General features: G+C 44.1%; 1 protein-coding gene across 1 annotated transcript in view; it reads right to left on the bottom strand.

Moving 5' to 3' along the window:
- Positions 1-2,911: 2,911 nt before the first annotated feature.
- Positions 2,912-15,243, bottom strand: part of Slc27a2 (solute carrier family 27 member 2) — a 36,013-nt gene continuing 23,681 nt past the window's right edge. The window contains exons 6-10 of the mRNA XM_021155854.3: positions 13,459-13,549; positions 12,332-12,530; positions 10,333-10,430; positions 4,771-4,901; positions 2,912-3,393 (exon numbers count right to left, since the gene is read on the bottom strand). Of these exons, the coding sequence (XP_021011513.1) occupies positions 3,217-3,393; positions 4,771-4,901; positions 10,333-10,430; positions 12,332-12,530; positions 13,459-13,549 (696 nt within the window). The 3' untranslated portion in view covers positions 2,912-3,216. The remainder of the gene's footprint in view (positions 3,394-4,770; positions 4,902-10,332; positions 10,431-12,331; positions 12,531-13,458; positions 13,550-15,243) is intronic.

Raw genomic sequence — 15,243 nt, forward strand, 5'->3', positions numbered from 1 at the left:
GGCGCACTCCTTTAATCCCAGCCCTCGGGAGGCAGAGGCAGGCAGATTTCTGAGTTTGAGGCCAGCCTGGTCTACAGAGTGAGTTCCAGGACAGCCCAGGGCTACACAGAGAAACCCTGTCTGGAAAAAAACCAAACCAAACCAAACCAAACCAAATCAACCAACCAAACAAACAAAACAAAAACAAAAGATGCTCCCAGGTGATGCTGCTGCTGCTGGTCCAAAACTACCGGTCTGTGGTGTTCTGTCCAGTTCTCTCAGTGGCTGCTGAGTAAAGTCAGTGAGCTGTGTAATTTCCCTCCTCAGCTTCCCATCCCTCCCTTTCCTCCCCTCCTTTAGGTGCCCCTCCACCTCCTCTCTCCCCCAGGTCCACTAGGCTTGACAAGGCAACCCAGTAGGAGGAAAGGGTCCCAAGGGCAGTGAAAGTCAGAGGCAGCCCCTTGCTCTTGTTGTTGAGAGTCCCAGAAGAACACCGAGTTGCACACGATAGCATACCTGCAGAGGATCTAGCTCAGACCCATGCAGGCTCTGTGATTATTGATTCAGGTTCTGTGAGCCCCGTCACGTTCTCCATGATGTCCTCTGCCTCTCTGGCTCCTACAGTCCTCCCTATCTTCCAAGGGCTTCCTGGCTCTGCCTAGTGTTTGGCTGTGGGTCTCTGCATCTGCTTCAGTCAGCTGCCAAGGAAGCCTCTCCGATGATGGTTGGGCTAGGAGAGCCGTGTGCCTTTTTAACAGAGAAGTTTGACAAGGCACTTGAAAGGGTTGCTTTCAGTTTTTCTGTATGGAACTACACATGCATATATCTGAGAGAAAAACATAAGAACAAGGTATGTCTTGATGCTGGGCTTTTCTTGGGTCCATACTCTGAGGCCCTTACATGTAAGAGCTGAGCCTCAGAGTAAGCAAACCCAGGTTGGAGGATCCGAATTATGCTGAGTCAGCACAAATATGACCGGACGACAGAACCATCAGTAGGAATCAGATTCTGGACTTCTATGCAATGTGAGGCTTTTTTTTTTTTTTTTTGAAGACCACTGCATATAAGATATGACCTTATAAAATAAGAAAGATCAGTCTTTAAAACTGGTTATTTCTCACAGATGATGGCTAACCTATGCAAACACAGAGACTGAGGTCATTGCCTGATGTCTTCATTCACACGGTAGAGCTGTGGTACTGGACCTGAGTGGGGGATTCTGGGGGAAGTGGGAGGCTGAAGAGGCTCACCTGGCAGGAATCTGAGTTCATTAGCTCTTAATTTCTCCTGGATAACCTAAATAAGCATGGGTCAAGGGCAGTCAGAGCCCACCAGGCTACACTTGCAGGAGCTGTAATGTTCTGTCTAATGGTATAGGTGATATACCCCATTACCTGAAAAGATGCCCCCGGTGACAGAGTGGCATCATTGCTTTGACAGGATTTCATAACATGAAACTCCTTTTTTTAAAAATTAGGTATTTTCTTCATTTACATTTCCAATGCTATCCCAAAAGTCCCCCATACCCTCCCCCGCCCATTCCCCTACCCACCCACTCCCACTTCTTGGCCCTGGCTTTCCCCTACATGAAACTCTTAAAAGCAGTCTTGGGTTAAATTTCTCACTGGTGGATCAATCAAGCAAGGACAGGATTTTGTAATTTCCACGTGCTGACAAATAGCAAGAACCCTTCCAAATTATTGGGAAAATATACAAGGATGGGATATATCCATTCTCACTGGCAGTCCTGGAGTCTCTTTTATGCACATTACGTGCTCAGGAAATGTATATAGCTAGACATAATAGAGATAGTGATTTGAGTCTCAAGACTTCTTAGAAGTCACTGTAAGAGTGGAGGGAAGGGTCAGAAAGATGATTCAGTCATTTAAGGCAAAATCACTTCAACCTGATACAAGCTTAGAGTCACCAGAGACAATGGAGCCTAGTTGAGGAAATACCTCCATGAGATCTAGCTGTAAGACCTTTTCTCAAATAGTGATCAATAAGGGAGGGACCAGCCCATTGTGGGTGGTGCCACCCCAGGCAGGTGGTCCTGGGTTCTATAAGAAAGCAGCCTGAGGGGCTGGAGAGATGGCTCAGCCGTTGAGAGCCCTGACTGCTCTTCCAGAGGTCCTGAGTTTAATTCCCAGCAAAGACATGGTGGCTCACAACCATCCGTAATGAGCATCCGATGCCACTTCAGTGTGTCTGAAGACAGCGACTGTATCCCCACATACATGAAATAAATAAATAAATCTTTTTTTTTCTTTTTTCTTTTTTTTTGTTTTTTTCGAGACAGGGTTTCTCTGTGTAGCCTTGGCTGTCCTGGAACTCACTCTGTAGACCAGGCTGGCCTTGAACTCAGAAACTCGCCTGCCTCTGCCTCCCAAGTGCTGGGATTAAAGGCGTGTGCCACCATGCCTGGCAAATAAATCTTTAAAAAAAAAAAAAAAGGCAGGCTGAGCAAGCCACGAGGAGTAAGTCAGTACACAGCATCCTTCCATGGCCTCTGCATCCGCTTCTGCCTTCAGCATCCTGCCCTGTGTGAGTTCCTGCCTGCCTGCTGCCATGCTCCCATCACAGTGGTCATGGGCTTTAACCCTCTGGAACTGTCAGCCCCCAAATTAAATGTTTTCAAGTTGGCTCGATCATGGTGTTTTGTTACAGCCATAGGAAGGTAACTAAGGAGGCCCATTTGAGGATTAAGCTGACCTTCCTGGTTATGGTTAATGTCTGCGCCATGGCTTGGACGATCATAGGAAGGGAAGGTGGGCCCTTGCTTCCATTGTGTTGTTTACTGGTGTCCAATCCTCCCTCTTCTTTGGCAGTCTCCACCACGATGATGAGTAGGATTCCTGTGGTTGATAATGTTCTCTGTTTTGGAGTAACTTAGAGTAGAGAGAGAACACGAGACACAGAGAAGCCTCATATGTTAGTGTTAATATAGTTTATTATGTCTTTAAAAAAATAAGGCCCTCTCTCCAAGAAGCTTAGTTAGCAAGGACAAACGGCAGGTGCACATTGAAAAATAATTGACTCTAAATCTTTTTACTTGCAAAGGTTCAGGTGTAATTAAAAAAAAAAAACAACTATCCTTTTAATGAATAATTTCCTAAAAAAAAAATCGCACCTTATAGTCTTCAATCAAGTTAAAGTTGGATTATACATATGAAGTGGCTCTGCTAGGTCTATTGAGTTTCTTTCTGGAAATGTTATGAGCTAACCACCAGGGAATATTCAGAGCTTCAGAGTTTTATCAATTATGGCATTATAAATATTCTCAGTCATGGGCACAAATGTTTTCTCTGCATCATCCATGAAATACAAGGTATCTTTGATGACTGTGGGATTGAAGCCCTCTTCCATCAGGGTCACTTTGCGGTGTTTAAAAGTCCCAGTGATCTCAATGGTATCCTGAAAAAGATCACACGGTCTCCATGTTAGTTGTGCTTTCAGGAAGTTAGGGTGCAGGGTGAGGGTGGAGGTGGTGGGGGTTGGCAGCATGCTAACTCCCTTCCTTCCTTCCTGTGAGAGCTGATGAATATGTACCCACACTGCCCATTTGCGGAAGCTCCATACAGGGGCCTATGTGAGGGATTTGTTTTATTTCCTTAGAGCAGCAGTTTCTCAAAGGGGTCGAGACCCCTTTGGGGGTTAAATGACCCTTTCACAGGGGTCACAGGTCAGATAGCTTGTCAGATATTTACATTATGATTCATAGCAGTAGCAAAATTACAGCCATGAAGTAGCGATGGAATAATTTTATGGTTGGGGGTCACCACAACATGAAAACTTACAGGGTCCCAGCCTTAGGAAGGTTGAGAACCAGTGCTTTAGAGCCTTAGACCCGAATGTGGAGCGCAGAGCTGCCAACAGTGTACAAAGAGGGCAACTCCGAGCAACAGAGAGAGGCACTGGCAAGGCTTCAGGTGGGGCCTCCTGGCTCTGGTGGAAGGAGGAGAGGGGTCATTTATACACAAGGAATTCTGCTTTCCCAGTCTGTCCCCTGTTAGGCTAAAGACTCCCTTCAGAGTTTCCAGACAATGTCTTCACTACCTGTGTGCAAAGCAAAAGCCAGCCTTTATGAGCATCAACAGAAATAGCCTAACACACTCAACACTTCCTTGGACCCTAAGACTTCGTCATGTCTTCAGTGACGTAATCACAAGGCTCAAAAAGCCCTCAAAGGACTGAACCAACCCCAGTGGCAGTTTGAACTAAACTTTCCCTTATTGAGACTCCCCTTGGGCTGGAGAGATGGCTTGGCTTTAAGAGCATTGGCTGCTCTTCCAGAGCTCCTGAGTTCAATCAATTCCCAGCAACCACATGGTGGCTCACAACCATCTGTAATGGGATCTGATGCCCTCTTCTGGCATGCAGGTGCACATGCAGATAGAGCACTCATATACATAAAATAAATAAATAAAGCTTAAGCAAGGTCCTGGGTGTTATCCCTAGTAAAGAAAACAAGAAAAGTTAACCAAAACCAGGAGGGCTAGATAATTTCTCTTTGAAGTGTCTTTGACAGCTCGTCAGACACTGGCTTTGTTATTTGCTAAGGCTACATACAGGTGAATACATTGGCCTCGCGTTTTAGGAAGGGAAAGATTGCGATGGGATTTCTGTTTGCTCTATTTCTGGTATTTTCCTGTCCTTCCTGAACCACAGCACTTCTTCGTGAACTGTCTTGGGAGTATGGTAATAATTGGGCAAATGTGGTCACCACGGATGGTGGGGGTGGTTCCCTAAGAAAGCGCCTGGGAGAGACTGGAACTTAGAAAGTCTCCTCACTTGTATCCTCAGGAACCGAGGCCTCGCGTAACTGGGCAGGTACTCCGCGATGTGCTGATAGAGTTTCTTTCCATTGAACTCGTAGTTTTCTTTGATCTTGATGGAGGCCATCCCAATTCGACCCTCATGACCTGGAAAATACAGTGAGAAGCCATTAGCTGGTGATCTTATTCGTGAGGCTCTTCCAGGTCAAAGAACTATGGACTCCCCCCACCCCCTCCCAGACTGGGTTTCTCTGTGTAGCCCTGGCTGTCCTGGAACTCACTCTGTAAAACAGGCTGGCCTTGAACTCAGAAATCCACCTGCCTCTGCCTCCCAAGTGCTGGGATTAAAGGCGTGCGCCACCACCACCTGGCTAACATGGACATCAACAACAATGAACTTTAGGTTTCTTTTGAATAGTTCCAATCTTTATTTCAAGTGTATGTCCATGTTATTCTATGGTGAATACGCTATTACTAGGAATATTAACTAATAAGTAATAGAGCTAATAATAGATCTACACTGACTCTTTAATATTTGTCATGACCTCTCAGAATAGTCTCATTTAACCCTAGTCTTATAAAGAGGTGCAGGCATTCATTTGAAGGATAAAGAAAATTGAGATTCAAAAGCATTCAACAGTGTGTCCAAGGTCATACAGCAAGGACCAGGCAGCATCAGCGACTGATACCGGCATGTAGGTTTCGATTCCTTTGCTCGCAGCTGTCATTATACTTAGTGATCTATACAAAGCTATCTGCGTAGGATACTGACTGACTGACTGGTGACTAAGGGGCTAAAGGGAATTTCTGTTTGCAAAAAGTCCTCTGTCCACTGCCGAGAATAACTGAGCTGGGTTTGTCAATTAGATCACAATGTTGGGTCTGTTGTGCTGTGGGCAAAAACATTGCCTTTGAAAATTATTCATTCAGTCAAAGCTCCTTAATGGCCTTCTTGCTCTCTGCTTCAGAAGATGAAGACAGGTGCCCCTGTGAGCGAGCTGTTGTGTGTCCTTCTGCTCGTGCCCAGTACTCTCGAGGGAACATATACCGCAGAGAAAACTGATCTGCAGCAGGGCTGTTAGTGACGGTGATTAGAACAATTACTATTGTTTGCTTGTGAGGACAGTGGTAATTAGGTATTAATATATTTTCTACCTGATCCAGCAGACCCAGTGGGAGTCCTGGTCCACTTCCCTCAACTACTTAGCTGTAATCAGATAGGAAGAAGGAGCCTTGGTCACCTGGGCCCCAGCGTTTGAAATCTCTCCCATGGTGACTGTATGTTTACCCAAAAAACAAAAGGACATTAAAAAAAAAAAAGGAGGCCTCCTCATTCATTTTCCCTCTGACCTGCAGGAGGAAGGCAGGATGCTCTTAAGGGGTACCTCATACCTGTCTCAGAAACCTCAACTATCCCTCAGAAACCTCAAATATTCCAGCGGCTCTAGGAATTGTGAGAGCTGGCATAGCAGAAATCATCTGCCCGGACTGGCTCTTACTCTGCGCTCTGATGGAAACAACGCCTGGCCCAGCGGGAGGTGGGCCTGACCCAGGCACCGGGACTCTTACAGGTTGCCTTTGACTAATTCAGCTCCAGGAAGAAGGTTCAGGCTAGGGCTAAAGAGATCCATTTCTGGGAGCTGTATTGTGTAACACAGCAGTCAAGGTCCACATATGGTTACTAAAACTGAAATCAAATACAATTAACTGAAAGAAAAAATTCAAATGTTCAGTTGTCCTACCTATATTCCAAGTACTTGGCAGTCACACTGTGACTGTTGGCTATGGCCCTGGATGTTTTTATCACCACAAACAGTTTTATTGAGAACAGGAAGTTCTAGGGAGTACTTAGACAGTTCTTGTCTGACACCTCCATGCTAGGTCCCAAACTAGAAGTTCTTCCCTGGTGTAGAAGTGGGAACTGAGATTCACGGACACTGCTGGTTCGTTCGTGGGCACCTGAATCGAGAGGGCCTGCTTCGTTTTCAGGGTTAGTTTTGCTGTCTGCTGTGGCTAGAATCCCAGATGGTAGTCCGAACGACACGGAGAATCTGGAGCTGGGTAGGACTTCAGAGTCCATATCTAACCTGTCGTTCAGGCCTCTCAGAGGGAAGAGGCCGAGCATCTCTTTACACAGCTAGTTGGTGGCCACAGACTCTGGAAATGAGCCCATTTGATGGTTGGCCCCTCTGGCTGGGGGAGGGTGTGTGTGTTCCAGGCTTCCTGAGCATTTCAAACCGTTTCTGTTACGTCATGGAGGAACACTGTGCACAGCTGCTCCTGGCTCTAGAAGATGGTGCAGGAGAACTCTGACACCCTTTTCCTTGTTCTACAAGGTGACTGTCAACTCCAGCTCCCAGGCCCACTTGGGAGATTCTGGACCCCAAGTTCTAGAAGTTCAGATGCGTTAGCTCTGGGATTTACAAATCTTTCCAGGTGACTGCGAGACTGGCCACATTTTGATTTTGAGAAAGGCTTCAGTGACTTTCATACTTCAGATGATCTTTTGTTGACTGTACTTTTTTTGAGATAGGATTTCACTTGCACACACACACACACACACACACACACACACACACACACACACACACAGAGTATCCAGGCTGGAACTTGCTACATGGCTTGGGCTGACCTTGAAGTGACTACACTTTAGTACTACTGAGTGCTGAGGTCACACCTGCATTTTAAAAACTATAAAATATGAAGTTCACCATTTTCACACTTCAGTGGTGTTTAGTATAATCATAATGCTGTCCAATGACTAAATGTAGGACATTTTCATTGTGTCTAAATCAGATTTGAGTGCTATATGTATGTTGTATGTAGGGAACTGGGAATCAAACCCAGAGCATGTGAATGTATGTTGGGCAAGAACTCTGCAACTGAGCCACACCCGTAGACTAGTGTTTTTAAGAGTCATTAGAGCAGCAGTTCTTAACCTGTGGGTGGTGATCTCTTGGGGGTGGGTGTTGAAAAATCTTTCTTGCGGGTCTCCTATCAGGCAGATATCCTACGTATCAGACATTTACATCATGATTCATAACAGTAGCAAAATTAGTTATGAAGTAGTAATGAAATAATTTTATGGCTGGGGGTCACTACAACATGAAGAACTTGCATTAAAGACTTGCAACCTTAGGAAGGTTGAGAACCGGGGTGCCAGAGGGATCATGAAGTACAGATTCCTGGGCCCACCCATTCAGCAGGTCTGGATGGGTCTGACATTTCAGTGTTAGCAAGTTCTCAGGTAAGGTGATGTTGCCTGTCTGAGATGCCGCTTTGAGGAATACTGGGCTTTCAACCCATGCTCCGCAGGTACTTAAGAAAAGTTGTAAGACTGAGCGCTTAGAATCATACCCACTGCTATAAGAGCCTAGGGTGTCATGGTGGCTGACACCATGACTTGGACACTTGTGTTACCGTGGCTGAGGGTCTGCTGCATTTCAAAACCTGTGAATATTCTGTACCTCGTCAAGACTCTGTGACCTGAGATGTGGCTCTGCTTTCTACTCATCACATCACTGTCATAGGGACACAGGTAGGAAAGGTACCCACCCTGAAGCTGACAGGAATGTAAGTCAGTCCAGCTACTATGGAAATCTACATGGTGGTTTCTTGAGCAAAACTAAAAGGAGAGCTAACATGCGACTCAGCTATCCACTCCTGGGATTTACCCAAAGGACTACAACTCATCACAGAGACACCTGCATGTCAGTCAGGTCACAGCACAGGTCACAACAGCTAAGTTATGGAAACAACCCAAGTGAATACGAAAATGTGGTTTCCGGGGCTGGAAAGATGGCTCAATGGTTAAGAGCACTGACTGCTCTTCCGAAGGTCCTGAGTTCAAATCCCAGCAACCACATGGTGGCTCACAACCATATATAATGAGATCTGATGCCCTCTGCCAGGGTGTCTGAAGACAGCTACAGTGTACTTACATATAATAAATAAATAAATCTTGAAAAAATATTAAAAAAAAAACAAAAAGAAAATGTGGTTTCCAACCACAATGAAGACTGAAGTTAGGTCATTTGCAGAAAGAGGAAGAAAACTGGAGATAATTATACTAAGTGAATTAATTCAGTTTCCAAAGTGCCACTATCATGTATTTTCTCTCATTTGTGGCCTTTGAGATTTATATATACTAAACCATGCATGCATATATCACATGGAAGGAGAAATCTGGTGGTAAAGGGATGGGAAATGGGAGAATACACAACATGTTATTGCACGGATATGAAAAAAGAACTTTTACAAAAATAAATACGCAGATGTAGCAAGGTAAACAATTTAAGATAGTTTCAGGAAGTCCCGGAAACTTATCAGATTCAATAGGCCCTGACCTGCCACAGTAAGCGAGAAAGTCTGCCCAGAGAGAGTCCCTCTCAGACAAGCCAAACTGCAAAGAAGACTCACAGACCAGACAAGCTGCCTGGAAGAAGCAGAATCCAGTAGAATCACCGGGATGAGCTTTAGACCAACCAAGGCGCCTGGAAAGGACACTCTCCAACCCGCTGAGCTGCCTGCAGGCTGTGCAGTGCTCCAGGGGCCCAGCTCTGTGAGCTGTCACCCATGCAGGGGTAGGCTTTGGTGATGCAAGCTGTCTTTGAGCAAGCTTACATGCTCCCGTAAGTAATCCCTCACTTGTATTTCTGTAAGTAGCCCCAGTAAGTCATTGGTTCCCTGATGGACTTTGATGGCATCTTCATCTTGGTCTGTCACGGGTTCCTTATGTGGGGTGAGTCCATGCTCAGGTTGTGTTTCCTCAGGAAAAGTTTCCTCACACAACCTATGGCACTGTCAAGGTTCAGGAAAGGGGTCCTTTGATTTCTACTTTGAATAAAGGATGAGAACCTCCAAAACTCAGTTTTTGAGACAAGTTTTTGCCTGACACCTTATACTTGGGCATTGACTTGAAGAATTTAATCCTCTCTAATATCTACAATTAAAATGACTAAGACTCATGGCAACCCTAGTATAGTCTGATAAACATATTTGATATTTATGAAACTAAATTAATTATGCCAGTTTCAATGGCAGGTCAGTGTTATCCCAAATTTGAGTGACTCGTGAAAGAGCCAGCAGCTGTTGGAGGCAGGCTTCTTCGCACTCTGCCGGCAGAGTCAGATCTGTGGACACCTCAGGGTGGCTGTGATGATTCTGAAACTCAGTGTCTGCTCTGATCTTAGGGACCTGCTCTACAGGAAGAGGCCGAACAAAATGTGCCCCTTCCTTCCCAGTTTGTTTTCTTTCGAGAGACTGTAACTGTCCCTGCTTGCACCTCTGACTTCAGAGGCAATGCAACACTTCACAGCCCCTAAGCTTTCTAGGTAAGCCAAACAGAGACCTCAAAACTAGCAGATTTCCCTTGCTGCAGAACCCTAAATTAAGCAGCAGCTGAAGCACAGAGGCAGGCCAACATCAGATGCACGAGTTACTTTGCCCATGGTGCACGGAGCAGAGAGAAACTCTCTGGTCCCCAGTGGCTGAGCACCTCTGCATTGTCTAGGCGGCAGGAGAAAGAGAGACAAACTTTGGCCTGCTGTTACAACTCTGCTCAGTGTCTTCTACATACCTGGCACAGGCACGCCATACACATTCACTTCTTCAACAAAATCTACCAGTCCTACGATGTCAGCGACTTCTGTGGTAGCTACGTTCTCTCCTTTCCACCTGGGAGAAAAGGCAGGGTTAGCTAAGGCCACACTTGCTTTCTGGCCAGTTTCTTTCAGGTCATTCTGGCTCCTAAAACCCTCAACTCACTTGCAGCATTCTGTTGGAAGCAGAAGGTATAGACCTAGACAGTAAACATTCTGTATAGACCTAGACAGTAAAATGTGGGATTTCAACCTTGTCACTCAAAACGTGAAATCCGGACTGGCTAAGAAAGTCACTATCAGAAATAAATCTTAACTTCTTTTGGCTTTGTTTAAGCCTCTCACGTTTCTTCTTTAACAACTAATTTAATTAGTGAGTGAACTTCTATTTAGCAGAATTTCACAGTAACATTTCAAGTTCAAATCTTTTAGTTAAAAAGAAAAAAAAATTACATTTCTACTACATAGAGATTGTAAGGTTAAGGCCTAGCCAGGTGCAATTTTTCATCAAATTAAAAATTAGAGGGTTTATGAAAATATCCTTTAGATCTCTCAAAAGTATGTGTGTTTCACGTGCACACTCACATTCATGCATGCGTGTGTGTGTGTTTTATAATGTGCACATGGAGGCCAGAGGAAAACCTTGAGTGTTTGTCCTCAGGCACTGTCGACTCTTTAAACAAAACAAGATCTCTCCCACTAACATGGAACTCGACAAGTTGGTGAGGGTGACTGACAGAGCAGGTCCAGGATCCTGTTTCCGCCTCTCCAGGGTTAGATTACAAACAGGTGCTATCAAACCCAACTTTTTAAATGTGGGATCTGGGGACTGAACGTTGGTCTTTGTGCTTGCAAGGCAAAAACTGTATTGGCTACCTCCTTGGCTTCCTGAAGTAATCTCTTGATGAAGGTGGCATAAAATTCCCTGGGCCAGAGAGTTTTAGGGATGGAGTAAGCCCTGAAGATCATCCGGACATCCAGACTCTCAGGAAAAGGGTGAAAGAATGGTTAGCTTATAGCTTTTTTTTTTCTCCCCCAAAATATCTGTTGCTTTTGTAAGTCAATTAAAAAAAAGTTGTAATACTTGGGGGGGGGGCATGTTAAGTCTAGGGGCGTGGTCCTCATTTAACTTTGATCTTTCGACTATAGCCTGCCAAGATCCATGCTGTCCCGGTCCAATCACTCAAGGGTAGTGACCTGTGTCAGACACTGTAGTAGGTCCTTTCTGGGGGCATTCCTGTCTCAGGGAAGTCACACAGGAAGGAAGCCTTTGCCATGAGCTGGAGGATTGAGTGAGGAGATACAGTTAAAACTCAGGTCACCATTTACTAAAATGACTTCCAACTTCTGTCTGCTAGCCTGGGGGTTTTGTGGGAAACCACTTGGTTGGTGATGGGGGACAGAAGGGAGTGGGATAAAGCCTCTGAACCTCTCACCCCCTCAACCAGATCAGCTTCACATTAATTTGCACTTGTTTTAATCTAAAAGCAAAAAGCTGTCTGATTAGAAATATGCAGGAGACAGAAGGGCAGGTGGGGGGCTGGAGAGATGACTCAGCAGTTAAGAGCACTGACAGCTCTTTCAGAGGTCCTGAGTTCAATTCCCAGCAACCACATGGGGGCTCACAACCATCTGTAATGGAATCCTATGCCCTATTCTGATGTGTCTGAAGACAGCGACAGTATACTCACATACATAAAATAAATAAATAAATCTTTTTTTTTTTCCTAAAAAAAAAAAAAAAGAGCATTTGGGTGAACTTCAGGCTCCAGAAACAAGGAAGAGATGCCCTGCCCTTTATTTTGATTTCCACTGTAGAGAGAGACTTTGTATTCACTTCTCAGGAATAAGAAGTCACATAAGAGACAGGAAAAACTGAAGCATCATAGGAACATGGCATCTGATTGTGGCTTTGGAATAGAGCAAAGTGTGCATGTCATGTATTTGTTTTGAGCTCAGTAATTCAGAGGAACCAACCGGAATGTATCTCCAACTCTGTCATGAAAGTAGACGAAGTTCTCACGGTCGATCATCAGGAGGTCTCCGCTGTTGAAGTAGAGGTCACCTTTCTTAAAGACATCTCTGAGTTTTTTCTTCTCTGTCTGGGTCTTTCCTCCAGCATAGCCAATAAATGGTGTGAGCTGTGTGATTTTGCAAACCAAGAGTCCAACCTCACCTGAGACAGAGGAGAGCAAATTGTTATTTATTTATTTATTTATTTATTTATTTATTTATTTTTGGTGTGTGTGAAGAGATAAGCAAATCTTAGCGTCACTTTATCTTAAAATTGATGTCTTATTGAGGGCCCGCAGGCAATATGCTGGCCGTAGGCAGTGTCGCTTCTTATATCTTTATTTATGTATATTCTGCTGTGGTTGAAATGTGAAGTGTCTCCCACAGGTTTGCATGTTTGAACTTGAGCCCCGGCTGCTGATGCTTATTTGGAAGTCTGTGGACCCTTTCTGAAGCAGAGCCTCACTGTAGGGTTCCACTTCCCGTCTGTGCTCTGCATTCTCACTGCAATCTGACCTCCCTACAGTCCTGCCAGTTCACCTTCACCAGCATGAAGGACTGTGTCTCTTCAACCGTGAGCCAGGACAAACCCTCCCTCCCCTAAGATGCTTCCTATCCAGTGTTTGACCACAGCAGTAAGAAGATGAACAGAGATACACATCATGTCTGTGTGCTTGGCTATCACAGACACACATATCAAACCTTATTCTGCATGGTCACCCAGTTGTAATTATTTTATTGCTAATCTTTTACTCAATAATGACTTCTACACATGACCGCATAACTAGACAAACTTATAGTGGGTAAAAGCCTAAACATAAGGTCCATCTAAATCTTTGTAGCTGTAGCTACCTAGACCTTTCCACAAAGTGCCTTACAAGCAAGGTTTTCAACTAATTTAAAGGTGTAATTATATATTAAGGTAAGTCAGTGCCTTCTGTAACTTACACAGTTTTTGAGGATACTTGAATAAACATATTTTCCCTACTATTTTTAATAACATTTACCATCTGGTAATACTATGTTAGTCCTTAAATGTTGCTCAGTCAGGATAATTTTGTGCACAGTTAATTTCGCAGAGTGCATAGTACCTTTGGGGACTTTGATGCAATATCCATTTGCGTCACGGACCGGCTCGTCCTTCTCCACGTCATACTTGATCAGCTCATACCTTGCAACTTTCTACCAAAATTAAAAATATCAATTGAGTATATCAACTGAGTTTTGAGGTTCTTATATGTTTGCTTTATCACAAAAAGTGCACAAAGGACCCATATCACACATATCTTCAGTGCAGAGCATGCGTGGGATTCTGTGTCTGTAATTACTACCCAGGTCCAGACATAAAACATTTTCAATGTACTGAGCAAGTGACCTTTTGTTCCCCTCCAGTGTGGTTAGCCACCATTTGACTTTTATTACCACCAAATAGTTAAAATCTAATAAGGAAGTGTGTCTTCTTTTTTTTCTTTCTTTCTTTTTTTATTGATTTTTTTTATTATGTATTTTCCTCAATTACATTTCCAATGCTATCCCAAAATTTTAGAAGTGTGTCTTCTTTAGTGACTACGTCTGTGGACATCAGCACCCGTTGCTGTTCTTCTTGGTGCTGTGGCTGTGGATGGTGCTAGAGACAGAGCCCAGACCTCACACAAGCCACACAAACACCCCACCTTCCGGCTTTATGTCCAGCCCCACTGGCCCAGTTGTTATTGACATTCAATTTTCCCTTGTATAAATATACTACACTTATTCTGTTAGTGGATATCTTAACGAGTAACTGGATTGTTTCTAACCCTGCTCTATTATAAATAAAACTATTAGGAGCATTCGCTTTCAGTGGACAGATTAAAAAAAGATTTATCGTCTTGTTTAGTCATATATGAATTTTTACCATCAGATGGTTGGTACCGTCATCCCTAGGGACACATCATTCAGTATATTTAAGAATCAAAGCAAAAATTACTTTAAGCTCATGACTACAGAGTTATTGAGAGGCTCTCACAACTAGGTGTGGTGGTACATACTCAGGTACTTGGGGTATGTGTATGTGTGTGTGTTTGTGTGTGTATGTGAATAGGGGTGATGGCATATGGGAAATTTAGTGAGAGTCTACTCTGAAATAGAAGTTGTAAAAACTTTTGGTTGTGGCTTTGTGGTAAATGGTTGTCTAGCATGTCCAAGGCTTTGGGTTCAATCCCTGTACTACAAAACTAAAACCAAGATTAAAGTACAAATAACCCAACTGTATCTTAATGTATATTTTCACGGCATAAGAACATATACCATCTTAATACTAAACATATTAGTTTTCTGTATTCAAGAAAACCAGCAAGTACAACAGTATTCAGATATAACTTCCAGCCATGGTTCCTGTGCCAACTTCAAACTCAACCTCAGTAAAACCAAGTGGTGCAGGTGGCACGCACCTTTAGTCCCAGGACTTGGGAGGCAGAGGCAGGCAGATCTCTGAGTTTAAGGCCACCAGGTCTACAGAGTGAGTTCTAGGATGGCCAGGGCTACACAGAGAAACCCTGTCAGGAAGCACAAGACAAACAAAACAAGAATCCAAGCCACCACCACCAAAAACCAAATGGCTTTTATGGACAATAAATGTATGCTGACTTAATTTATAGGGACATCAAAAATCCTGTAGTTTTTATTAATGTTTCTTTCCACATTAACTGCTAGGATACCTCTGCACTTTCTAAAAATTCTCCCCCTTTCCACCCCCCTTTTCCTTTTTAAAGGAGTTTGCTTCTTGTAGAAGAGCCGACAAGGACCTGAGGACGAACGGATGAGAAAGGGAAGAGCTAGATGTGCTTATGTACGTGTGTAAGGAGAAGTTTGGTCGAAAACAAATTCCCGTAAAAGTC

Source organism: Mus caroli, unplaced genomic scaffold, assembly GCF_978045245.1.
Source record: "Mus caroli unplaced genomic scaffold, Mus_caroli_1 scaffold_2, whole genome shotgun sequence".
In the NCBI taxonomy this organism is placed as follows: Eukaryota; Metazoa; Chordata; class Mammalia; order Rodentia; family Muridae; genus Mus; species Mus caroli.